The following is a 27,411-nucleotide window of genomic DNA, read 5'->3' on the forward strand; positions in this document are numbered from 1 at the left end:
ACAGTCCTTTAGAGACCCCTCTCCATGGACAATCCTTTAGAGGACAGTCCTATAGGGAACCCTCTCCATGGACAGTCTTATAAGGACCCTGCTCCTTCTCCATGGACAGTGCTATAGGGACCCCTCTCCTTCTACATGGACAGTCCTATAGGGACCCCTCTTCCTCTCCATGGAGAGTCCTATAATGGACCCTTCTCAATGGACAGTGCTATAGGGACCCCGCTCCTTCTCCATGGTCAGTCCTATAGGGACCCCTCTTCCTCTTCATGGACAGTTCTATAGGGACCCCTCTCCCTCTCCATGGACAGTTCTATAGGCACCCCTCTCCCTCTCCATGGACAGTCTTATAAGGACCCCTCTCCATGGACAGTCCTATAGGGACCCCTCTCCTTCTACATGGACAGTCCTACAGGGAACCCTCTCTCTTTACATGGGCAGTCCTATAGGGACCTCTCTCCATGGACATTGCTTTAGGGACCCCTCTCCATGGACAGTCCTTTAGGGACCCCTCTCGATGGACAGTCCTTTAGGGACCCCTCTCGATGGACAGTCCTATAGGGATCACTCTGCATGGACATTCCTTCAAGGACCCCTCTCCATGGACAGTCCTTTAGGGACCCCTCTCCATGGGCAATCCTTTAGGGACCCCTCTCTATAACAGTCCTATAGGAACCCCTCTCCATGGACATTCTTTTAGGGACCCCTCTCCATGGACAGTCCTATAGGAACCCCTCTTCATGGACATTCCTTTAGGGACCCCTCTCCATGGACAGTCCTATAGGGACCCCTCTCCATGGACAGTCCATTAGGGACCCCTCTCCATGGACAATTCTTTAGAGGACAGTCCTATAGGGAACCCTCTATATGGGCAGTCCTCTAGGGACCCCTCTCCATGGACATTTCTTTAGGGACCCCTCTCCATGGACAGCCCTTTAGAGACCCCTCTCCATGGACATTCCTTTAGGGACCCCTCTCCATGGACAATCCTTTAGAGGACAGTCCTATAGGGAACCCTCTCCATGGACAGTCTTATAAGGACCCTGCTCCTTCTCCATGGACAGTGCTATAGGGACCCCTCTCCTTCTACATGGACAGTCCTATAGGGTCCCCTCTTCCTCTCCATGGATAGTCCTATAGGGACCCCTCTTCCTCTCCATGGACAGTCCTATAAGGGACCCTTCTCAATGGACTGTCCTATAGGGACCCCGCTCCTTCTCCATGGACAGTCCTATAGGGACCCCTCTTCCTCTCCATGGACAGTTCTATAGGGACCCTCTCCCTCTCCATGGACAGTCTTATAAGGACCCCTCTCAATGGACAGTCCTATAGGGACCCCTCTCCTTCTACATGAACAGTCCTATAGGGAACCCTCTCCTTCTACATGGACAGTCCTATAGGGACCTCTCTCCATGGACATTTCTTTAGGGACCCCTCTCCATGGACAGTCCTATAGGGACCCCTCTCGATGGACAGTCCTTTAGGGACCCATCTCAATGGACATTCCTTTAAGGACCCCTCTCCATGGACAGTCCTATAGGGACCTCTCTCCATGGACATTTCTTTAGGGACCCCTCTCAATGGACAGTCCTATAGGGACCCCTCTCCATGGACAGTCCTTTAGGGACCCCTCTCCATGGGCAGTCCCTTAGGGACCCCTCTCCATGGACAGTCCTTTAAAGTCTCCTCTCCATGGACAGTCCTATAGGGAACCCTCTCCATGGACAGTCTTATAAGGACCCTGCTCCTTCTCCATGGACAGTGCTATAGGGACCCCTCTCCTTCTACATGGACAGTCCAATAGGGACCCCTCTTCTTCTCCATGGACAGTCCTATAAGGGACCTTCTCAATGGACAGTCCTATAGGGACCCCGCTCCTTCTCCATGGACAGTCCTATAGGGACCCCTCTTCCTCTCCATGGACAGTTCTATAGGGACCCCTCTCCCGCTCTATGGACAGTCCTATAGGGAACCCTCTCTCTCTCTCTCTACATGAACAGTCATATAGGGAACCCTCTCCTTCTACATGGACAGTCCTATAGGGACCTCTCTCCATGGACATTTCTTTAGGGACCCCTCTCCATGGACAGTCCTATAGGGACCCCTCTCGATGGACTGTCCTTTAGGGACCCCTCTCCATGGACAGTCCTATAGGGACCTCTCTCCGTGGACATTTCTTTAGGGACCCCTCTCAATGGACAGTCCTATAGGGACCCCTCTCCATGGACAATCCTTTAGAGGGCAGTCCTATAGGGAACCCTCTACATGAACAGCCCTATGGGGACCCCTCTCCATGGACATTTCTTTAGGGACCCCTCTATATGGACAGTCCTTTAGAGACCCCTCTCCATGGACATTCCTTTAGGGACCCCTCTCCATGGACAATCCTTTAGAGGACAGTCCTATAGGGACCCTTCTCCATGGACAGTCCTATAGGGACCCCTCTCCATGGACATTCCTTTAGGGACCCCTCTCCATGGACAATCATTTAGAGGACAGTCCTATAGGGAACCCTCTACATGGACAGTCCTATAGGGAACCCTCTACATGGACAGTCCTATAGGGACCCCTCTCCATGGACATTCCTTAAGGGAGCCCTCTCCATAGACAGTCCTTAAGGGACCCCTCTCCATGGACAGTCCTTTAGGGACCCCACTCCTTCTCCACAGACACTCCTATAGGGACCCCTCTCCATGGACATTCCTTTAGGGACCCCTCTCCATGGACAATCATTTAGAGGACAGTCCTATAGGGAACCCTCTACATGGACAGTCCTATAGGGAACCCTCTACATGGACACTCCTGTAGGGACCCCTCTCCATTAACAGTCCTTTAGGGACCCCTCTCCATGGACAGTCCTTTAGGGACACCACTCCTTCTCCACAGACACTCCTGTAGGGAACCCTCTACATTGACATTCTTTTAGGGACCCCTCTCCATTGGCAGTCCTTTAGGGGCCCCTCTCCATGACAGTCCTATAGGGACCCCTCTCTATTAACAGTCCTTTAGGGACCCCTCTCCATGGACAGTCCTTTAGGGACCCCTGTCCATGGACAGTCCTTTAGAGACTCCTCTCCATGGACAGTCCTTTATGGACCCCACTCCTTCTCCACAGACACTCCTGTAGGGACCCCTCTCCATGGATAGTCCTATAGGGACCCTTCTCCATTAACAGTCCTTTAGGGACCCCTCTCCATGGACATTCCATTAGGGACCCCCCTCCATTGGCAGTCCTTTAGGGACCCCTCTCCTTCTCCATGGACAGTCCTATAGGGACCCCTCTCTATTAACAGTCCTTTGGGGACCCCTCTCCACGGACACACTCCTGTAGGGACCCCTCTGTCTGTGTCTCCGCAGAAATGAGGAAAGTTGCCCGGATCCGGGTGTCTGTCCCCCTCCCCCTCTTCCCGGGATGATGAGTGACAGTCTCGTGTCTGCAGCATCCCCCCCTCCCCCTCCTCCGTCATCTCCATCCTCCCGTCACCCAGTACGGAGGGTCCTGGCGGAGCGCCCAGGGGGAGGAGTCACATCCCCGAGCAGCAGGCGAGACGTACACAGCACACCGCGCCCGGGACACCGATCTGCTCTCCCCGGGATCTACATGCGGCTTTGAGAATGCGGTCGGCCCCGGTCACCGGCCTCCTGGCCCCCGTGGCCCTTCTGTTCCTGCTCTGGTCCTCGGATCGCCTGGCCGACGCCTGCAGCTGCTCCCCCGTACACCCCCAGCAGGCCTTCTGCAACGCCGACATAGGTGAGGCCGGAGATGTGAGCTCGGAGCGCAGGGTACAGAGCGGGGCATAGTGCGGAGCGGAGGGTACAGAGCAGGGCATAGTGCGGAGCGGATGGGATGGTGCGGAGCATAGTGCGGAGCGGAGGGTACAGAGCGGGGCATAGTGCGGAGCGGAGGGTACAGAGCGGGGCATAGTGCGGAGCGGAGGGGATGGTGCGGAGCGGAGGGTAGCGCGTGCAGGGCAGAACGCACATTAGCGCAGCGCAGGAGCCACCCGCGGATCTTCTGGCATCTGGCACAGCTGGGCAGCGGCTGGCATTGGGAGGGATGATGGGAGCTGAGAAGTCCTTTAAATCGGGGGTCTCTAAACTTTTCAGTACTAGGGCCAAATATATTCAGCAAATATTCGGGGGCCAAAAAAAATTTGAATCCCCACTTACATCCGGTGCCCCCAGCAGAGTCCTACTTATGTCAGGTTCACCATCAAACTCCCTTCCATCAGGGACCTTATCAGAGTCTCCACTTACTTCAAGGTTCCCATCAGAGTTCTGCTTACAAGGGGTTGCCCAGCACAGCCCCCCATCAGAGTCTTCTCTTACATTAGGATTCCCATCAGAGGCCCCACTTATATCAGGTATCTCCTGAGAGTTCCCCCTTACATCACATTCCCCATCATTGAGACCCCATTATAGTCCCCCCTTATATCAAGGTCCCCACCAGAAACCCCCTTGCAACAGGGTCCCTATCAGAGTCCCCCTAACATCAAGGTCCTCATCACAGTCACCCATTACATCAGGGTCCCTGTCAGAGTCTGTCTTACATCAGGGTCCCCATCTGAGCTCCCCCCTTATATCAGGGTCCCCATCTTAGTTCTTTATACATCCGGGTCCCCATCAGAGTCCCCCTAACATCAAGGTCCCTGTCACAGTCACCCATTAAATCAGGGTCCCTGTCAGAGTCCGCCTTACATCATGGTCCCCACCTGAGCCCCCCCCCTTACATCAGGGTCCAATGTGTCAATGTGGACCTTGATGTAAAGGGTGCTCTGTTGGGGGCCCTGAGGTAAGGGGAGCTCTGATGGGGACCCTGATGTAAAGGGGGCTCTAATGTAATGGGACCCTGATGCAAGAGGGGGACCCTGATGTAAGGGGGGCTCTGGTGGGGACCCTGATGTATAGGGGGCTCTAATGGGGACCCTGATGCAAGAGGGGGACTCAGATGGGGACCCTGATGTAAGGGGTGATCTGATGGAAACCCTGATGTAAGGGGGGCTCTGATAGGGACCCTGATATAAGAAGGGCTCTGATGGGGGACCCTGATGTAAGGGGGCCTCTGATGGGGACCCTGATGCAAGAGGGGTACTCTAATGTAATGGTGACTCAGATGGGGACCCTGATGTAAGGGGGGCTTAGATGGGGACCCTGATGTAAGGGGTGGTCTGATGGAAACCCTGATGTAAGGGGGGCTCAAATGGAAACCCTGGTGTAAGGGGGGCTGTAAGGGGGACTCTAATGGAGACCCTGATATAAGGGGGGCTCTGATGGGGACCCTGATGTAGGGGGTGGTCTGATGGAAACCCCGATATAAGGGGGCTTGGATGGAAACCCTGATGTAATGGGGACTCTGATGGGAACCCACTGCAAGGGAGCAGTTTTGTAAAAAATTATGTCAGACAAGCGATTTTATAGCAGAGATTCATCGGTCCTACAAGTCGCTAATGCCAGCAATGCAGCCAGCAATTAAGTTGCTGAAGTCGCTGATGAAAGAGCTACAGCTTTGGGCCGTGCTCTCCTACTTCAGCGATTGGAGCGACATTCCATAACGCCATTAAATCTCAGATTTTGAGCATCGAAGCAACAAATCACTTAAAAATGTAGAAGTTGGCGATCCAATACCAAATCTATATGTGAGAAATCGCTATAAAAAAAAAACAAAACTGATTATCACCACAAAATTTTTTGCCAGTCTGTCAGCCTAAGGACTAGTAAATGACTGTATATTCCTTGTTTGTTGTTGGGTTTCAGACTGATACAATGTAGAGTTATTGTAACAATTTTGTTTCATTGCAACAGAATTCTAAAACTTTCTTATCACAGTGGGATAGTTGCAGAGGTTTGATGATGAATCTGTATTTAGGATGGCCGAGGCACACTGACAATTTTCAGTACTGTTTGTTGGTGGGAGACCCCCTCAGTGCTTCCGTTGCTGCTGGTGAAGCTGTAGGTTGTCATATCATTGGCCAAACTTTTTGCACTTCTTGGCACAGGTTAGCAGTAGAGCCAATAGAAGAAATGTGCAAGGAAATTAGAGGGGCCTGTGGTAACACCATCAATGCAATGTTCCTGATATCACATTTAGGGTTCATGCCCAGCAAATAGTCCAAATTCAGATTTGTCATGTGAAACCTCTTTGTGCCCATTTATTATACAGCCAAATAAAAGTCATAGTTCAGTTTTGTATGGATGCTGATAGCCTGAAGCAGCCAACATGGTAGGGGGAGGGGAGGAATCATACTGATTGTGTTGAGAATTTTAATATTAAAGTATCTAAAGTGAAAACTTGTATTTTAGTTATGAACAGAGAGAAGGCTTTGGATGGATTTCCTGTCATTTCCTGTTGTGTCTACAAGACAGGAAGAGAAGGGAATTCCCTCCTGTGCCATAAAAACAGGGGTATTAACTAGTCCTAAAAAATATTAAAAAAACAAAAAACTTTGGGTTTATATATAATTTCATATTGAATCACGTAGAATCAGCAATATACTATATGTACTTTATACATATCTATCTACCTACAGTATCTTCCAGTCCTTCTGGCTGTCCCTCTATCTGTCTATCTGCCTGTCTATTCATATCTATTCATATCTATCTATCTATCTATCTATCTATCTATCTATCTATCTATCTATCTATCTATCTATCTATCTATCTATCTATCTCCTATCTACCTCTTTTTCTATCTATCTTCTATCAGCCTGTCTGCCTGTCTATCTATCTTCCGGTCTGTATGACTATCTATCTATCTATCTATCTATCTATCTATCTATCTATCTATCTATCTATCTATCTATCTATCTATCTATCTATCTATCTATCTATCTATCTATCTATCTCTCTATCTATCTATCTTCTATCAGTCTGTCTGTCTATCTTTCTTGTCCATATGTCTACCGTCTATCTGCCTGTCTATTCGTCTGTCTATCTATCTATCTATCTATCTATCTATCTATCTATCTATCTATATGTGTATCATCTATCTATCTATCTATCTTCTATCAGTCTGTCTGTCTATCTATCTTCCGGTTCGTATGACTGTCCATATGTCTATCGTCTGTCTATCTATCTATCTATCTATCTATCTATCTATCTATCTATCTATCTATCTATCTATCTATCTATCTATCTATCTCTGATCAATACCCCTGCTGTTCTGCTGTTGGTAGAACATTCTGTGTGTTGTGTCGTTGCTCTTTTTGGCTGATGATGAGATGGGAGTCCTTCTCTGTGGTTTTGTTGAGTAGAGCCGCCTACAATTGCTCAGAAACGGTTACAGTTGTGATTATCTCTATAGATTGGAGATGGAGCCAGGAGACTTGGCATGTCTGCTTGATATGTGCCATGGAGCTGCCAGTTGACTGTAATAGAGGATGAAATAAACAGGCTGTGTGCAGCGAGCCACAAGCTAGGTTTTGGCTCTGCAGATCATTTTTGAAATTCCGAAGTGTGTGTATTGGAGTGCGGACTGTCGGTGTTTGTAGAAACATGGAGCTCAGACTTTCTAAAGATTAGGATAATCTGCTTCATTTATTAAGAGGCGGGGAGACACAAAGAACACAAGAAATAAAAACACGTATATTATTTTCTTACCAAATCAGACTGATCTGAATTAGAATCTTATTATATTGAATATTACCTGAACTCTGGGATCAGCAGATATCATCTAAATACATTCATTGTGTGTATTCTTCTTGAATTTTGGTGTGCTTTACGTATTTCCTCCAGATCTGTGCCGTAATCCAGTGTGTAACTTTACTTCCTGTAAAAAAAGACCGGTCACTGCTGCTCTCTCCCCTTGTGCAGGGTGACTGGTCTGGTCTCCGCCCACTCCTGTAGTTTTCTGCAGGCAGCCTGTAGTGGGTGGAGTCTGTTTGTTCCCTCCCATGGCTCTGCTCTCTCTGCTTGTGCAGGGTGACTGTCTTGTCTCCGCCCCCTCCTTTTAGTTTTCTATAGGCAGCCTATAGTGGGTAGAGCTGCAGGGCCCCTTCCACAGCCTTTGCAAAGGCTATGTGCAGCACAGTGATGATGTCACTGCTCCTTTTACAAGATATTATCTGGGTTTGCAAATGCATTTAGGTTCACACAAAATAGATTTATATCCTTGTGAAAGGTATTTAAAGTCATACTAAAGTCTTGTATTTTTTGGTTAAAAATGACAAACATGTCATACTTACCTGCCCAGTTGCAGTTGGTTTTGCACAGAGCGGCCCTGATCCTGCTCTTCCCCGGGTCCCTCGCTGGCGCTCCTGGCCCCTCCCTCCCGTTGAGTGCCCCCACAGCAAGCAGCTTGCTACGAGAGGGCAGGAAAGAGATTAGCGCAGGTCCCCAACACTCTACAACGTATAGTCATGCTATAAATGTATGATCCTAATAGTGATTGTATAACATACTGTGCAAATATGCAAAATAAAGTGCAAAATATATAAGTGCAAACAAAGTATGTGCAAAAAACATGCAATAATAAATCTGTATAAAAATTGATCTATGTAAAAAATTATTCCTAGTGCAAAAATACTCAAGTGTCTTTTAGAATCATAACATACACCAGTAATCTTATAGTGTTCCAAAAAGTGACTAAAAATCCAAATTGTATGAAAAAATTCCTGAAAGAAAAAGTGAAATACAATGCCAATTTCCACAGAGATCCCACAGTGCTTCCACCACAGTGTGAGTCCTTCACCAATCTCACTAGGTCAAACTCACCGAATGAATCAGCTGGTAAGATTATAAACTAGCAAGTAAGCTCAATATCTCCAAGTACTTCAATGTATTTATCAATCAGTCTCATCAGGCCATTTGACATAGAATGAGTAAAAAGAAAAGAGAGGGGAGGCTTCCCATAGAGCAGGGATATGCAATTAGCCAACCTCCAGCTTTTGCAAAACTACAAGTCCCATCATGCCTCTGCCTCTGGATGTCATGCTTGTAGCTGTCAGAGTCTTGCTATGCCCCATGGGAATTGTAGTTCTGCAACAGCTGGAGGTCCGCTAATAGCATATCCCTGCATGTTGAAATCAAGTTTTAACAGGCTTTATTAAAATCAATGCTATTGCACTCACATGCTCCAAGTGCCTGCTCGGCACTAAGGATAAGACGCTCAGCTCAAAGAAGTCGCTGTACCCCGGTCGTGTAACACAACACAGGCTCCGACCACTACACGTGATATCATCAGTGTCTCTGCCCCACTCTACGCACGTTTCGTCCAATGACGTCCTCAGATAGCGGCTATGAGGGCACCCGAGCCACAGCTCCCTGTGTCCATTCAGACACGGAGCCATGGCCCGGCCCCACCCCCTCGCTCTCCTCATTGGCTTACTGACCTTGATTGACAGCAACGGGAGCCAATGACACTTTGCTGCTGTCTCAGCCAATGAGGAGGAAGAGTCCTGGACAGCCGAGTCTCTGGTGCAACATCGCTGGATTAAGATGAGGCTCAGTCTAGTTTAAGGGGGGCTGAGAGGGGCTGCTGCACACAGAAGGTTTTTTTATCTTAAAGGAGTTGTAAAGGCAGAAATTTTTTTATCCTAATGCATTAAGATAAAACAACCTTCTGTGTGTAGCAGCCTCCCCCCCCAGCACCCCCCTAATTACCTACGTGAGCCCCTTCTCTCTCCAGTGATGTCCATGATCCCCTCAGCCATCCAGGACACTCCTCCTGATTGGCTGAGACAGAGCAGAGGCGCCATTAGCTCCCGCGGCTGTCAGTCAAAGTTAGTCAGCCAATCAGGGGAGAGAGAGAAGGCAGGGCCAGGTGTCTGAATGGATACACGGAGCTCTGACTCAGCTTGGGTGTCCCCTGTAGCAAGCAGCTGGCTGAGGGGCACTCAAAGGAGGGAGGGGCTAGGAGCAGCAAAGAGGGATCCAAAAAAAGGAGCATCTGGGCTGCTCTGTGCAAAACCAACTGCGACAGAGGTTAGTATAACATGTTTGTTATTTTTAGAAAAAAAAAAAAAAAAACGAGCCTTTACAATCACTTTAATGCATGAAGATAAAAAAAGTTTCTGCCTTTACAACTATTTCAACCGATTCGGCCCTGGAAGATTTTACCCCCTTCCCGACCAGAGCACTTTTTGCGATTTGGCACTGCGTCGCTTTAACTGTCAATTGCGCGGTCGTGCGACGTTGTAGCCAAACAAAATTGACGTCCTTTTTTCCCCACAAATAGAGCTTTCTTTTGGTGGTATTTGAACTTCTCTGCGTTTTTTATTTTTTGCGCTATAAACAAAAAAAGAGCAGCAATTTTGAAAAAAAAAACGCATTATTTTTTTACTTTTTGCTATAATAAATATCCCCCAAAAATATATATAATTTTTTTTTTCCTGCGTTTAGGCCGATATGTATTCTTCTACATATTTTTGGTAAAAAAAAATCGCAATAAGCGTATATTGATTGGTTTGCGCAAAAGATATAGCGTCTACAAAATAGGGGCTATATTTATATAATTTTTATTATTATTATTATTTTTTTTACTAGTAATGGCAGTGATCTGCGATTTTTATCGTGACTGCGACATTATGGCGGACACGTCGGATAATTTTAACACATTTTTGAGACCATTGGCATTTTTAGAGCGATCAGTGCTATAAAAATGCACTGATTACTGTAAATATCACTGGCAGGGAAGGGGTTAACACTAGGGGGCGATCAAGGGGTTAATTGTGTTCCCTAGGTGTGTGTTCTAACTGTGGGGGGGGGGGAGGGGACTGACTAGGGGAGATGACAGATCGCTGTTCATACTTTGTATGAACAGACGATCTGTCACTTCTCCCCTCAGAGAACCGGGATCTGTGTGTTCACACACACAGATCCCGGGTTCTCCCTGTGTTACGAGCGATCGCGGGAGCCCGGCCGTCATCGAGACCGCCGGGCACTCGCATCGGCTCCGGGGGGCGAGCAGCGGGTGCGCGCGCCCCTGGTGGCCACCTTTGGAACCGCCGTAACATAACGGCGATTCACCTGCCTGTGCCATTCTGCCACAGTACAACTGCTGCGGCTGGTCGGCAAGCGGTAAATGCCATTTTGTGTGCCGGCCATCATATAGTTGTTGGTAGATCTAAAAGGGATTGTGCAATCAGAATATATCGTGTGTGGTCAGCTTTAGAGACATTTCACTTTTTGTCATGGTGACAAATACGTCTGTCTGTGTGGCTGTTGGAGAGCTTCCTGTCTGGTGCAATATTGTCAGTTGGACAGGAAGTGAGGGAAATGTCTCTAATGGAGCAACAGACAGCTATAAAAAACCTGGCAGGGTCTCTAATCCTTTTCTTACTTTATCTAGAAATAGAAAGTTAGGACTAAGCATACATTTACGTTTTTTTTTTAATTTTTTTTTTGTGGTAAAACTGATGTAACTTGTGGCAGCAAATCACATTTCAGAATACTGTCCTTTTCCTTATGCAATAAAACTGTGTATGTTTTTAAAGCATGTACTCCAACGTTTTTGTTTAGAAATAATTGTTTTGTAAACATGATTGTTGTTTCACCATAACATTGCTCTGCAGTGTTTTTCTAGAGGAGTCCATAGCACAGGATGAGACATCCCAGAATACTCATTGGGGTGTCCTACATGTCAGCTGTTTGGACTTTCCAGTGAATTCAATCGAGTCCATTCCCTGTGCATTTAGAACAGGTAGAAACAATGCTTTGTTTACGTTCATCTGTCTGCAGTATACACATATACATTGATCAGCACACATACACTTGATAGCCACTTAGCGACCCGCCTCCTGTAGATCTACTGCTACAGGGTGACTGCTGCGTGCAGAATCATGTATAGTGCCTTGAAAAAGTATTCATACCCCTTGACATTTTCCACATTTTGTCATGTTACAACCAAAAACGTAAATGTATTTTATTGGGATTTTATGTGATAGACCAACACAAAGTGGCAGATAATTGTGAAGTGGAAGGAAAATGATAAATGGTTTTCAAAATTTTTTACAAATAAATCTGTGAAAAGTGTGGGGTACATTTGTATAGCGCCCCCCGAGTCAATATTTTGACTCATTCTTTTTTGGGATGTCTCTACCAGCTTTGCACATCTAGAGAGGGACATTTTTGCCCATTCTTCTTTGCAAAATATCTCAAGCTCTGTCAGATTGGATGGAGAGCGTCTGTGAACAGCAATTTTAATGTCTTGCTACAGATTCTCAATTGGATTTAGGTCTGGACTTTGACTGGGCCTTTCTAACACATGAATATACTTTGATCTAAACCATTCCATTGTAGCTCTGGCTGTATGTTTAGGGTCGTTGTCCTGCTGGAAGGTGAACCTCTGTCCCAGTCTCAAGTCTTTTGCAGATTCTAACAGGTTTTCTTGTAAGATTGCCCTGCATTTGGCTCCATCCATCTTCCCATCAACTCTGACCAGCTTCTCTGTCCCTGCTGAAGAAAAGCATCCCCACAACATGATGCTGCCACCACCATGTTTCACAGTGGGGAGGGTGTGTTCAGTGTGATGTGCAGTGTTAGTTTTTCACCACACATAGCGCTTTGCTTTTAGGCCAAAAAGTTCAATTTTGGTCTCATCTGACCAGAGCACCTTCTTCCACATGTTTGCTGTGTCCTCCACATGGCTTTTCTCAATCTGCAAATGGGACTTCTTATGGCTTTCTTTCAACAATGGCTTTCTTCTTGCCACTTTTCCATAAAGGCCAGATTTGTGAAGTGCACGACTAATAGTTGTCCTGTGGACAGATTCTCCCACCTGAGCTGTGGATCTCTGCAGCTCCTCCAGAGTTACCATGGACCTCTTAGCTGCTTCTCTGATTAATGCTCTCCTTGCCCGGCCTGTCAGTTTAGGTGGACGGCCATGTTACATAGTTACATAGTAGGTGAGGTTGAAAAAGACACAAGTCCATCAAGTCCAACCTATGTGTGTGATTATGTGTCAGTATTACATTACATAACCCTGTATGTTGCGGTCATTCAGGTGATTATCTAATAGTTTCTTGAAGCTATCAATGCTCCCCGCTGAGACCACCGCCTGTGGAAGGGAATTCCACATCCTTGCCGCTCTTACAGTTAAGAACCCTCTACGTAGTTTAAGGTTAAACCTCTTTTCTTCTAATTGTAGTGAGTGGCCACGAGTCTTGTTAAACTCTCTTCTGCAAAAAAGTTTTATCCCTATTGTGGGGTCACCAGTACAGTATTTGTAAATTGAAATCATATCCCCTCTCAAGCGTCTCTTCTCCAAAGAGAACAAGTTCAGTGCTCGCAACCTTTCCTCATAACTAAGATCCTCCAGACCCTTTATTAGCTTTGTTGCCCTTCTTTGTACTCGCTCCATTTCCAGTACATCCCTCTTGAGGACTGGTGCCCAGAACTGGACATCATACTCCAGGTGCGGCCGGACCAGAGTCTTGTAGAGCGGGAGAATTATCGTTTTATCTCTGGAGTTGATCCCCCTTTTAATGCCAATATTCTGTTTGCTTTATTAGCAGCAGCTTGGCATTGCATGCCATTGCTGAGCCTATCATCCACTAGGACCCCCAGGTCCTTTTCCATCCTAGATTCCCCCAGAGGTTCTCCCCCCAGTGTATAGATTGCATTCATATTTTTGCCACCCAAATGCATTATTTTGCATTTTTCTACATTGAACCTCATTTGCCATGTAGTCGCCCACCCCATTAATTTGTTCAGGTCTTTTTGCAAGATTTCCACATCCTGCGGAGAAGTTATTGCCCTGCTTAGCTTAGTATTGTCTGCAAATACAGAGATTGAACTGTTTATCCCATCCTCCAGGTCGTTTATGAACAAATTAAATAGGATTGGTCCCAGCACAGAACCCTGGGGAACCCCACTACCCACCCCTGACCATTCTGAGTACTCCCCATTTATCATCACCCTCTGAACTCACCCTTGTAGCCAGTTTTCAATCCATGTACTCACCCTATGGTCCATGCCAACGGACCTTATTTTGTACAGTAAACGTTCATGTCTTGGTAGGTTTGCAGTTGGGCCATACTCTTCCCATTTTCAGATGATGGATTGAACAGTTCTCTGTGAGATGTTCAAAGCTTGGGATTTTTTTATAACCTAACCCTGCTTTAAATTTCTCTACAGCCTGACCTGTCTGGTGTGTTCCTTGGCCTTCATGATGCTGTTTGTTCATTAAGGTTCTCTAACAAACCTCTGAGGCCTTCACAGAACAACTGTATTTATACTGAGATTAAATTACACACAGGTGGACTCTATTTACTAATTAGATGACTTCTGAAGGCAGTTGGTTCCACTAGATTTTAGTTAGGGGCATCAGAGTAAAGGGGGCTGAATACAAATGCACGCCACACTTTTCACATATTTATTTGTAAAAAATTTGGAAAACCATTTATCATTTTCCTTCCACTTCACAATTATGTGCCACTTTGTGTTGGTCTATCACATAAAATCCCAATAAAATACATTTACGTTTTTGGTTGTAACATGACAAAATGTGGAGAATTTCAAGGGGTGTGAATACTTTTACAAGGCACTGTGTATAAATATATGTGATTCTGCATTTCCGGCTAGTGGGCACGTGCGTTCGCCGCTGGTGCGGTGGCTATTCTGTGATTAGACGAGGAGGAAGACAGGACAGAGCTCTGCATATATTAACAATACAGAGCTCTGTCCTGTCAGTGGCGATGTGGTTGTTTTTGTTTCCCTGCAAAGCAGGGAATAAAAAATCCAGCACATGCCTTAGTCCAGGGGTCTCCAAACCGCGGCCCAAGGGCTGAATGTGGCCCTGTGCTTGCTTTTGCTGTCCCTTGGGGCACTATTCCTCCCACTGACACTAGAAATGGGGAACGAATTTGCCCACTGTCACCAATTATGGGGCACTTTTTCTCCCACTGACACCAAAAATGGGACACTATTCCTCCCACTGACAACAATGGTGCAATTTTATTTACTCCCATTCTCCACCAAGCCTACGGCATTGTTTACTCCCATTGATGCCAGGGCATTTTCCACTCCCATTGGCCACAGTCCGGCCCCCCTAAGGTTTGAAGGGCAGTAAACTGGCCCTTTGTTTCAAAACAGACCCCTGCCTTAGTCAGAGCACCTCACAGCACACACATAAACACTGGCTAGGCACACATTTAACCCTTTGATCTCCCTAGATGTTTAACCCCTTCCCAGCCAGTGTCATTAGTACAGTTCCAGCGCATATTTTTAGTGCTGTCACTGGTTCCCACAAAGTATCAGTTCATGTCAGATTGTCCACCGCAAATATCGCAGTCCCACTATAAGTCACTGATCACCGCCATTACTAGTATAAAAAATAAATAAACAAATAAAATTCCAGTACACAGTGGGGACGGAAAGTATTCAGACCCCCTTAAATTTTTCACTCTGTGTTATATTGCAGCCATTTGCTAAAATCATTTAAGTTCATTTTTTTTCCTCAATGTACACACAGCACCCCATATTGACAGAAACACACAGAATTGTTGACATTTTTGCAGATTTATTAAAAAAGAAAAACTGAAATATCACATGGTCCTAAGTATTCAGACCCTTTGCTGTGACACTCATATATTTAACTCAGGTGCTGTCCATTTCTTCTGATCATCCTTGAGATGGTTCTACACCTTCATTTGAGTCCAGCTGTGTTTGATTATACTGATTGGACTTGATTAGGAAAGCCACACACCTGTCTATATAAGACCTTACAACTCACAGTGCATGTCAGAGCAAATGAGAATCATGAGGTCAAAGGAACTGTCTGAAGAGCTCAGAGACAGAATTGTGGCAAGGCACAGATCTGGCCAAGGTTACAAAAAAACCTTGGCGGACGCACTGATCTGAATTGAGCCTCATATCACAATCCCGTTCTTACATCAGCATCCTCAGTCCCCCTTCACATCACAGTCACCCCCCTCACATTACTGTCCTCAGTACCCCCCTCACCCTCACATTACTGTCCTGAGCCACCCTCACATTATTGTCCTCAGCCTCCTCTCCCTCACATTGCTGTCCTTAACCCTCCATTACTGTCCTGAGCCCCCCATTAATGTCATTAGCGACCCCATAAATGTCTTCAGCCCCCCACTACTATCCTCAGTGCCCCATTAATGTCCTTAGCCCCTAAGCCTTGCCATTACTGTCCTGAGCCCCCACATTACTGTCCTCAGCCCCCCCTTACATTATTGTCCTCAGCCCCCTCCCTTACTTTTTTGTCCTCAGCCCCCCTTTACATTACTTTTCTCAGCCCCCCCTTTACATTACTGTTCTCAGCCCCCCTCACATCACTGTCCTTAGCCCCCCATTACTGTCCTGGGCCCCCCACACATTACTGTTCTCAGCCTCCCCTGTTACAGGCCTCAGCTCCCCACCATTACAGTCAGTGACCCCATTAATGTCCTCAGCCCCCCCATTCTTGTCCTCAGTGACCCTATTATGTTCTCAGCCCCTCATTACTGTCCTAAGCCCTGCCATTTCTGTCCTGAGCCCACCATTACTGTCCGCAGTGACCCCATTAATGTCTTCAGACCCATATTACTGTCCAAAGCCCTGCCAATACTGTCCTGAGCCCCCTCAATACTGTCCTCAGTCTCCCATTACTGTCCTGAGCCCTCCAATTACTGTCCTCAATTGTCCTAATTGTCCTGAGCCTCTCCAATAACTGTCCTGAGCCCCCCATTACTGTCCTCAGACCCTTCCATTACTGTCCTCAGACCCTTCCATTACTGTCCTCAGCCCCTCCCATTACCGTCCTGAGCTCCCTCCCTTAACTATCCTCAGCCTCCCCATTACTGTCCTAAGCTCCCCCCTTAACTGTCCTGAACCTCACCTTAAGCGTCCTGAGCCCCTCCATTACTGTCCTGAGCTCCCCCCCCCTTAACTGTCTTCAGTTTTCCCCTTGACTGTCCTAAGCCCCTCCATTACAGTTTTCAGTGATCCCATTAATGTTCTCAGCCCCCCTTCACATCGCCCCCCCCCACCCCCCTCCTGTCCTTCCTAAAGCCCCATACACACGGGCCGAATGTTGGGAGACAACAGCTGGTTCACACAAAAAACGGCTGACATTCGGCCCGTGTGTATGTCAGTCTGTCGGACAGAAGCTGGCCGTGCATGCTTGAAAACCAGCAGCCGACCGACTCCCGATCAGTGCTCTCAGCCAATGGCAGAGAGTGCTGATCGGAGTGTTCTGGCGGGAGGGGGGGGGGGGTGGGGGCTGTCCCCCTGTCAGAACACAACAGCTCAGTTGGAGAGATTGCTGAACTTACCTTGCATGGTTAGTACAGCGGCTCCGACCGGAGCTGTCAGTTTTTTTCGTGCTACCGAATAAAAACTGTTTGTGTGTACCTGGCTTTACACAGACAGGGAGGAGGACGGGAGGCACAGCAAGTTTGGCCAGCGGGTGGGAGCTGCAAGCTGTTGATTGGCTGCTGGGACTGCCCTGCATCCTAGCAATCAATCACCTGCTTATTAACTCAGGCAGCCCCCCCGCCCTGCATCCAGAGATGTCCCGCCTCCCGCTGTCAGCTCTGTGAGAATGAGAATGACAGCGGCGGAGACAGCTCTAAGCAGAACGGCTCCTAAATGGCGGTACCGTTGCGGTCCAGATAGGACATTGACTCGATCTGAACTCTGACCGTGGTCCACCATTGAGTGATGCCTGGGATGTAGAGTATTATCACTGATCACTGTATTAGTGTCACTAGCGACGTAAGATAGCATCAGTTAGAGTCGAATAGCATCCCTCCCAGCCAGTGTCAATTAGTGCCAGTCCTTGATTTTCTGCCACCCTAACACAGTCACACTATAAGTCGCTGATCCAGGGGCAGACTGACAACTCATAGGGCCTCCGGGCAATAGGAGAAGATTATGGGGCCTCCGGGCAGTAGATTATGGTGCCACACAGTATACAGACACACAATATACACACACAGTATACACATACACACACATTTTTACATACTGGTTTTATTGAGGCTGGCAACCCTGATGGGGCCCCTTAGTGGCATAGGGCCCGCGGGCAGTGCCCGAGTGCCCGTATGGTCAGTCCGCCCCTGCGCTGATCATTGATCATTACTAGTATAGTGTCTGTTGGGGTCCAAATCCTGGTCACGGTCAGAACTATAATAGTGTTCCTCAAAACAGTATCAGCAGGATCAGCCCCAATCACTGGCAGCACTTGCCACATGTAGCAGAATACATTTTGGCCTAAATTCATGAAGAAATTTCATTTTATTGGATATGTTTTATAACAGAAAGTAGAAAATATCAGTTCTTTTCTCTGTTATTATAATAGAAAAAAAAAAAAACAGTGGTGATCAAATAGCACCAAAAGAAAGCTCTATTTGTGTGAAAAAAAATTATAACAATGTAATTTGCATACAGCATGACCGCACGATTACCAGTTAAAGTAGCGCGGTGCTGAATAGTAAAAAAATGGCCTGCTCATGAAGGGGGTGCTGTCAATCAAAGTCAGTCAGCCAATCAGGAGAGAGAGGGGACGGGCCGGGTCGTGGCTCCATGTCTGAACGGACACAGGGAGCTGTGACTCGGCTCAGGTGCCCCCACAGCAAGCTGCTTGCTGTGGGGGCACTCAACAGGAGGGAGGGGCCAGGAGCACAGAAGACGGACCCGAGAAGAGGAGGATCCGGGCCACTCTGTGCAAAACCAACTGCACAGAGCAGGTAAGTATAACATGTTTGTTTTGTTTTTTAAAAACGAGACTTTACAATCATTTTGATATCACTTTTTAAATTTCAGCTTGAGCTATTGATTTCTGTAAACACCACCATCACATCCAAAAATCACCATAATGCCTACAGACCCCAAACTCCAGCCCAGGCCCCACAATTTATTGAGGTGAGGTAACCATCAGCGTCACATCAAAGAAGCAAACTAAGCCTGGAAAATGTGAAATGGAGCCTAAAGCTCCACCTGCTGTCTGAAAAAGAGAATGCAGAATATTAGCATATTCACATGACATGATTTTTTTAAAATGATTCTGCCCATAATAAATACATTATGTACCAATCCACTAAACATTCCACTTGTTGGTGCTGCCATGACAGTTGCCTTTGGCCATAAGCTCAGCAGTTATTAGGCACTTCTGCTGTCACTATCCCAACATCATATTGCCTGCAGGCCCCAAATTCCACACGAAGCTCCACATTTTATTGAGGTGACCCTGATGGGTAAATGCGATTTTGAATCAGTTAAGAAAAAAAATTTAAGCTGTCCAATCTTTGTATAAGGAATGCTTTTTTCTTCTTGTAAAGATTGGAATGCTTGTAAAATACTTCCGCACATACGGCATGGATTTATGGACTTGTACTTTGGGTTCAACTACAAACAGCTGCAATAAGTGAATTAGTATTTTCTTAAGGATTAAAATGTAGCCGAGGACTATGCTTTACATGGTAATGTACTTCTCAGTGATGCGTCATTCAGGCTGTGAAATGTTAACGTGATTAATATGCTTACCGTCATATGATTGTCATGTGCTTTGCTCATTAACACACTTGCTACAAACGTTTTTTTTTTTTTTTGCATAAGAGCATGCCTGTAGTATGTTAGTAGAAGCATATGGCAGTGCATGCAACTGCAGCAGATACAATCTCCTTCAGATCTACTCAACTATGTAGTGCAAGGACTTGCCCAGTTCGATACATTGGTTATTTAGGTTTGTCCTCATACTACAGTACATTAGTTTGGTAACTCTAATGGGTAATTGTACAATCAGATTGCATTCTGTATGACAGGCTATAAGCTGATCTGATTGGTTGCTGTAGGTTCATGTTTTGGTTTCTGTTCACCTGTCCTGGGTATCTGGTGGTCATCTCTGCTTTGAACTGTTTGCCCTTCTTGCCACATCTGCGCTTATCCGTGGTCACCGAGAGTTCATTCAGTCATATTGGAGTCTCGGTGATTGTGTAGGCCAGGGTTCTGGGCAATGTCGATACATTTTCCATAGAATTTTCTTGGTGAGTTTTTCATGAAGTAGGTTGCCTGGTCTTTCCTCAAACCCCCCCCCCCAAATTGATTGGGCTGGGGACCAGCATGTAGAATGTGATAATGTGTGTATAGCCAATTTGTACGCACATGCTAGGGTCAGTTTAGACAGGACAGTTAACCTACCGGCATGTCTTTGGAGTGTGGGAGGAAACCCATGCAAACAAAGGGAGAACATTCAAACTCTATACAGATAGTGTCCTGGCCAGGAGTTGACTTGAGGACCCCAGCGCTGCAAGGCATAAGTGCCAGCCACAAAGCCACAGTGCTGCCCAGTCATCTGGTACTGAATGTAAATTCTGCTTGGTGCACTGTGATAGTGCTTGTTTAAAAAAGGTTGTTCCTGGTCTTTGTTAGCTTTGGTGTTTTATCTGAAATTGTATCTGTTTTACGTACTCAGACCTGGCTTGAGCTTTGGATTCTGATGGTTGGACTCTTGACCTGATTATTGCCCATTTGCAAGTTCCCAATCATTTCTTACCAGCCCTGACCTTACCTGTGCTACGGCTGTGCCTGAACAGTGCCTAACCTGACATGATCTATGGATTATGCTTCTATTATCAACTTGGTACTTCACTTTGGACCTCTACCCCAGGTAGATTAAATTAACAATAATTTTTAGGTCTTGGGGAGGCCCTTCTAAAACCATTTCATTGGGTGTCAGTAGGGAGAATGCTCCTCACATTGGTGGTCAGTGGGAAGACTTTCCCTTAAATTGGTGATTATTGGGAAGAATGCCCCTTACATTGGTGGATAGTAAGAAGAATGTTCCTTACATTGGTGGCCAATGGGAAGAATGCCCCTTACATTGGTGGTCAGTGAGAAGAATGCCCCTTACATTGGTGGTCAGTGGGAAGAATGCTCCTTACATTGGTGGATAGTGAGAAGAATGTTCCTTACATTGGTGGTCAGTGGAAAGAATGTTCCTTACATTGGTGGTTAGTGGGGTGATTGTCCCCTACATTGGTGGTTAGTGGAAAGAATGCCTCTTGCATTGGTTATCAGTGTAAAGAATGTTCCTTACATTGATGGTCAGTGGGAAAAATGACCCTTACATTGGTGGTCAGTGGGAAGAATGTCCCTTACATTGGTGATCAGTGGGAAGAACGTCGCTTACATTGGTGATCAGTGGGAAAAATGACCCTTAGATCGGTGATCAGTGGGAAGAATGTTCCTTGAATTGGTGATAAGTGGTAAAATTGACCCTTGCATTGGTGATCAGTGGGAAGAATGTCCCTTACATTGGTGGTCAGTGGGAAGAATGCCCCTTACATTGGTGGTCAGTGGGAGGAATACCCCTTACATTGGTGATCAGTGGAAAGAATGCCCCTTACATTAGTGATCAAGTGGGAAGAATGTTCCCTTCTTTGGTGGTCAATAAGAAGAAGGCCACTTAAATTAGTGGTCAGAATTCCACCCTTCTAGGCAACTAAAAAGGTAATTGCTGTCATGCCCCAGCTTGGCGTTGGCCCAGGGACTGAGCAGGCACCATCAAATGGGAGGTCAATTAGTCATAGCTTAGGGAACCCCTAGCAACCTCCGGGGGAACCCTGGTTGAGATTGTCTGTGCTAGAGGGTCTCTGAGATCAATAAGCTATTTTTCACTTCCAACAGTCTATTTTCTACACCTATGCTGGGTTTAGATGCGTCCAGTGAAGTTGAAATGATTGATGTTGAATAGCAGGCTTCCACCATTCTCCTATCCAATGGCATGCTTCTGTTGGCAATTAGGGTGCCTCATTGGGTAGTAGATGTAGGTGGTCTGCATTGCAGTGGCAAGAGCTCAGAGCAAGGTCGAGGTTTGCTTGTTGAGTGTAGCTAAGTCTTTGAATTTTGTGAATATGTTATATAATGGATGACTGGTCCACTTTAATTAGGCAAAGAACATAATGTAAAGCAGGGGGTCTCCATACTAAGGACCGAGGGCCAAATCCAGCCCACTACAAGATTTTTTCTGGCCCGCAGCTGGGGTCAATAGCATGTTCTCAATGTGGACCCACAGTGCGCTCATATAGGTCACATTCCAGATCAGATTCCCTGATCATGTGCTTGCCCCACCATTCTCAGGAGAATGGACCTGCTCCTGTTCATGGCTTCCACCTTGCCGCTACTGGACTCTGATGGGGGACGCTGATGTAAGGGGGTCTTTAATGAAGACCTTGATGTAAGGGGGGGGGTCTTTGATGAAGACCCAGATGTAAAGGGGGGTCTTTGATGAAGACCCTGATGTAAGGAGGGTCTTTGATGAAGACCCTGATGTAAGGGGGGGTCTTTGATGGGGTTCCTGATGTAAGGGGGACTTTGATGAAGACCCTGATGTAAGGGGGGGGGGACTTTGATGGGGTTCCTGATGTAAGGGGGGCTTTGATGAAGACCCTGATGTAAGGGGGGACTTTGATGGGGTTCCTGATGTAAGGGGGGACTTTGATGGGGTTCCTGATGTAAGGGGGGACTTTGATGGGGTTCCTGATGTAAGGGGGGACTTTGATGGGGTTCCTGATGTAAGGGGGACTTTGATGAAGACCCTGATGTAAGGGGGGACTTTGATGGGGTTCCTGATGTAAGGGGGACTTTGATGAAGACCCTGATGTAAGGTGGACTTTGATGGGGTTCCTGATGTAAGAGGGGACTTTGATGGGGTCCCTGATGTAAGGGGGGTCTTTGATGAGAGAGGTGCTGACTGAATAAATTTTTTTTTGACTGTCTCCGGTTTATTTGGAATTTCTTTGCTCTGTTCTACTGCAGTTCTTTTTCTGGTGTTCTGAATTATATCCTAAAAAGCTCCAAATAAAGCTTATTAATTCATTTAAATTTAATTCATTTCTTTATAAAACTGTTTTTTTTTTTTTTTTTTTACCACTTGTGATATGTATAAATGATATGATGTGGGTGTTGTATTGAACATTGTTGATCCCCCTGATGTAGAGGTATCAATCTTTCACCGATATGAGAACACAAGACTGAAATCTTAATTTCTATGGGTTTCCTGGTCTTTTGCTTTATTGCTGTTTTAATTATTGTCATTCAAAATATAAATTTCTGATCTTATTGTGCGGCGTGACGCCATCCTCGCTTGCGTTCCATCCTCAGGCCTAACAACCCCCTGCTTTCTACTGAGCTCGCCTCTTCCCCAGCACAGCGCGCCTCGCTCGCCCTCTTTGTACACTAACTACATCCAGATGAAGCACAATGGGGAGGAGAGATGGCGACTTAAAGGCAACATTCCTGGTTTTTTTTTTTAAGGAGGACGCACTCTTCCTAAAATGGGCCGTTCCACATATGGGCATCATTTACAGATCATACACATTCTCCGCATTTTTCTCAGATTTACATACATGTGTGTGAGGACACAGACCTGGAACTGGGAGCGCACTGCCATGTGCTGTGAGTCTAAAGAGGACATCGCCTTGAAAAAACGTACACAGAAAGAAATGAACGAATAAAATCAAGTATTTTAAATATGACACAGCAAAAAGGCTCACTATAACCCCCCCCCCCCCCCAGTCTGATAAATACGGAGTATGGGCCTTTGTGTATGTAGTAGTGTGTTGTCATGCCGGATGCTCCCTTATGGCTGAGCTTCTCAACCACTTTTCCTTCACAGCGTCCTTTGAAATTATTTCAACACTCGAAGGCGCCCCAGTTTAAAATGGGGTCCCCTGTCACATCAGAAGATCCTCCCCTTCACATTACAGTCCTCAGTCCCCCTCTTCCCCATTTATATCAGAGTCCTTATTCTCCCCTGCATATTAGTGTCCTGAGTCCCCCCTTCATATCAGAGTCCTCAGTCACTCCCCCCCCCCTTTCACCTTGGAGTCCTCAGTCCCTTCCTCCCCTTTCACATCAAAGTCCTCAGATCCCCCTTCACATCACAAGCCTCAGTCCCTCCCGCCCACCCTCTTTCATGTCAGAGCCCTCATGCTTCCCTTTATATCAGAGTCCTGAATACCCCCTTTATATCAGAGTCCTCAGTCTACCCGTCCACCCCCCACTTTATATCAGAATCCTCAGTACCTGCACATCAGAGTCCTTAGTACCCCTCTTCATATCAGAGTCCTCAGTCCCCCCCTCTTATATTAGAGTCCTCAGTCCCCCTTCACATCAGAATCCTGAGTACCCCCCTTCATGTCAGAATCCTCAGTCCCCCCCCTTATATCAGTGTCTTTAGTCCCCCTTCACATCAGAGTCCTCAGTCCCCCCTTCACATCAGAGTCCTCAGTACCCCTCTTCATATCAGGGTTCTCAGTCCCCCTTCACATCAGAATCCTGAATACCCCCCCTCATGTCAGAATACTCAGTCCCCCTTATATCAGAGTCTTCAGTCCCCATTTCACATCAAAGTCCTCAGCCCCCCCCCCCCCTTTATATCAGGGTCCTCAATCCCCCCTTCAAATCAGAATCCTGAGTATCCCCCTTCATGTCAGAATCTTCAGTCCCCCCCTTATATCAGAGTCTTCAGTCCCCCTTCACATCAGAGTCCTTAGTCCCCCCTTCACATCAGAGTCCTCAGTCTCCCTCCCCGTTCACATCAGAATATTTAACCCCCCCTTCACATTACATTACTTAGCCTCATTTCCCTAATTTCATATCAGAGTCCTAAGTCTCCCCCCTTCACATCAGAGTCCCAAGTATCCCCCGCCACATCAGACTCCTGAGTACCCCCTTTACATCAGAGTCCTCAGTACCCCCCTTCATATCAGAGTTCCCAGTTCCTCTTAACATCAGAGTCCTCAGTACCCCCCTTCATATCAGAGTTCCCAGTATCCCCTTCACATCAGTGTCCTCAGTCCTCCTCCTAATATCAAGAGTCCTCAGTCCTCCCTTTACATCAGAGTCCTCAGTCCTCCCTTTACATCAGAGTTCTCAGTCCCCCCCACCCCTTTCATATCAGAATCCTCCCTTCCCACCAGGCCCCCTCCATTTTCATATTATAGTCCTCACCCCCCGCTCCCTTCTTCACAACAGAGAGCTCAGTCTTCAGTCCCCCCCCTGTTTCATAGCGGAGTACTCATTCCCCCCCACTTTCACATTAGAGTCCCCCCTCCATCCTTTCACATCAGAGTCCTCAGCCCCCTTCTGAATACTGGGACTACCCTGGATAAGTGCCATGGGTTTCAAAAGTGTTGGTGACCCCACCATAGAAATGCATGAAGCAGTGTGGCACCCTTGATGAACCGAAGGGGGCACACCAGGGAGCCAAGACACCCCGGCTGAACAGTGCTGCCTTATGGGAAGTAAGGCGTTCATATTTACTGTGTGATAAATTCTTATCTCCCACATAGGGACAGAGGATACAATAAACCTTATGTGAGACTCCAACCCTTCTCCACTCCAAAATTATATTACAAAGTTTTGTTATGCTTTAAAGAGACCCTGTCACCGCCTATACTCTTTAAAGGGTTAATACGCCTTTTTCCCAGAAAACTGCCTATGCATATAAGGGGTGTCTGTAGATAAAAAAACAAACTGTGCAGCTCTGACAAAAGTTGAATAATGCCCTTGATATAGGTGTAGGCCATTTACGTTCCTCCCAAAGCCTGTCTGAAAAACTCCCAGAGATGGCTTCAATCACCCCGTCCTGCCTGGTTGCTAGCACATTGCAAACCCACAAACTCTATGCCAGAGCCGTCTCTGCTGGTAGTTGAACCCAACCCGATCTTCAGGGTGCTAACCTATTACTACAACCTATGGCAAGGTCTCCATGTGTATCCATGTTTGACATCTTCAGATGAAAAGCAGAACACGTCTCAGTATTTAGAAAAGTCTGTTTTTTTATTATTCCTTTAGATTGACCTTATTTGACTCTGGATGAGCGGAGTATTCTATACGTGTTCTGTAAACGGAGACATCAGCTGACCTGCTCCAAGCAGAACAATGTGTATTTTCAGCAAATGTGCCGTCTGATTTATTATAGCAGAACTAATGTTCCACTAATGTGTCACACTTCTAACTTCTTGCTGTACCGTATTTACACAGCTCTCTCTGTCCATACAGATTTCTATGTTAGATAATACAGGCAGCATCCTTGCTTATCAGAGATATGGCCATACCTGGGAAATGTTGGAAATTGGAGTTTCTGAGATTGGGGGGTGGAGCTAAGTGAACAACTCACCAAACTGTGGGTGTGGCCTTATTGTAATAAAATTTGGGGTGGCGTAAATTGATAGGTCTGTACATCATTCCAGTGAAGGTAAGGCCTCGTTTAGACTTGCTTTGCTGTGTGAAGTGTGATTCGGATCAGGCTTCACACAGCAATAGACAGGAGTTGTCTCTCCTTCTCTTTTTACTCCCTAATTACCAGACAACGGCATGCATTGTGTGTAGTTGCGGGGCAGTTGCAGTGTGGCTCCATTCACTTGAATGGGGTGCGCTGGGTGTGGTGGTACTCCCTGCCGAGCATTACGGGGGTATAATAGGAATTATTTATGGTGTCTATTTAGGTATTGGATATTGGTGAATGAGTAGCTCAGTATCTATCATATGATTTATATTATAATTCCTGCCCTGAGGCAAAGCATCGCGGCTGCGGTATGTGTACACCACCGACCAACAGGGGGAGTGGTTGAGGGGTGGTAAATACTGTTCTCAAGTAGAAGAAGAAAGAAAATAAATACTGTATTTATCTGCATATAACACGCACATTAATTTTAAGAGGGAAGTTTCAGGAAAAAAACTTAAATTTTAAATAAGGAACTTTGAAGCAAAATAAGGGTCAGTGCCCATCTGCAGCCTCACAAGTGCCATCAATGCAGCCTCATCAGTCCACATCAATGCACCCTCACCATTGTTATCAATGCAGTAGCCTCACCATTGCCATCAATGCAGCAGCCTTATCATTGCCATTAATGCAGCAGCACTGTATGTAATCTGACGGCACTCGTCCCGCCCCCTCCGTGTCCCCTCCGAGGCAGCTAAAATTTAGGTATTGGCGTATAACACGCACACGCTATTTGCACCCGATTTTCATGGTGAAAAAGTGAGTGTTATACACCAATAAATGCCATCAATGCAGCCTCATCAGTTCGCATCATTGCACCCTCACCATTGCCATCAATGCAGCATCCTCACCATTGCCATCAATGCAGCCTCACCATTGCCATCAATGCAGCCTCACCATTGCCATCAATGCAGCCTCACCATTGCCATCATGGCAGCAGCCTCACCATTTCCTTCAATGCAGCAGCCTCACCATTGCCTTCAATGCAGCAGCCTCACTATGCATTCAATGCAGCAGCCTCACCATTGCCATCAATGCAGTAGCCTCACCATTGCCATCAATGCAGCAGCCTTACCATTGCCTTTAATGCAGCAGCCTCACCATTGCCATCAATGCAGTAGCCTCACCATTGCCATCAATGCAGCAGCCTTACCATTGCCATTAATGCAGCAGCCTCACCATTGCCTTCAATGCAGCAGCCTCACCATTGCCATCAATGCAGTAGCCTCACCATTGCCATC

General features: G+C 46.6%; 1 protein-coding gene across 1 annotated transcript in view; it reads left to right on the top strand.

Moving 5' to 3' along the window:
* The first annotated feature begins 3,466 nt into the window (after window positions 1-3,466).
* The window catches only part of TIMP2 (TIMP metallopeptidase inhibitor 2), an 82,030-nt gene continuing 58,085 nt past the window's right edge, over window positions 3,467-27,411 (top strand). Inside the window, exon 1 of the mRNA XM_073606684.1 lies at window positions 3,467-3,748. Coding sequence (XP_073462785.1) covers window positions 3,613-3,748 — 136 coding nt within the window. The 5' untranslated portion in view covers window positions 3,467-3,612. The remainder of the gene's footprint in view (window positions 3,749-27,411) is intronic.

Source organism: Aquarana catesbeiana, linkage group LG12 (assembly GCF_042186555.1).
Source record: "Aquarana catesbeiana isolate 2022-GZ linkage group LG12, ASM4218655v1, whole genome shotgun sequence".
In the NCBI taxonomy this organism is placed as follows: Eukaryota; Metazoa; Chordata; class Amphibia; order Anura; family Ranidae; genus Aquarana; species Aquarana catesbeiana.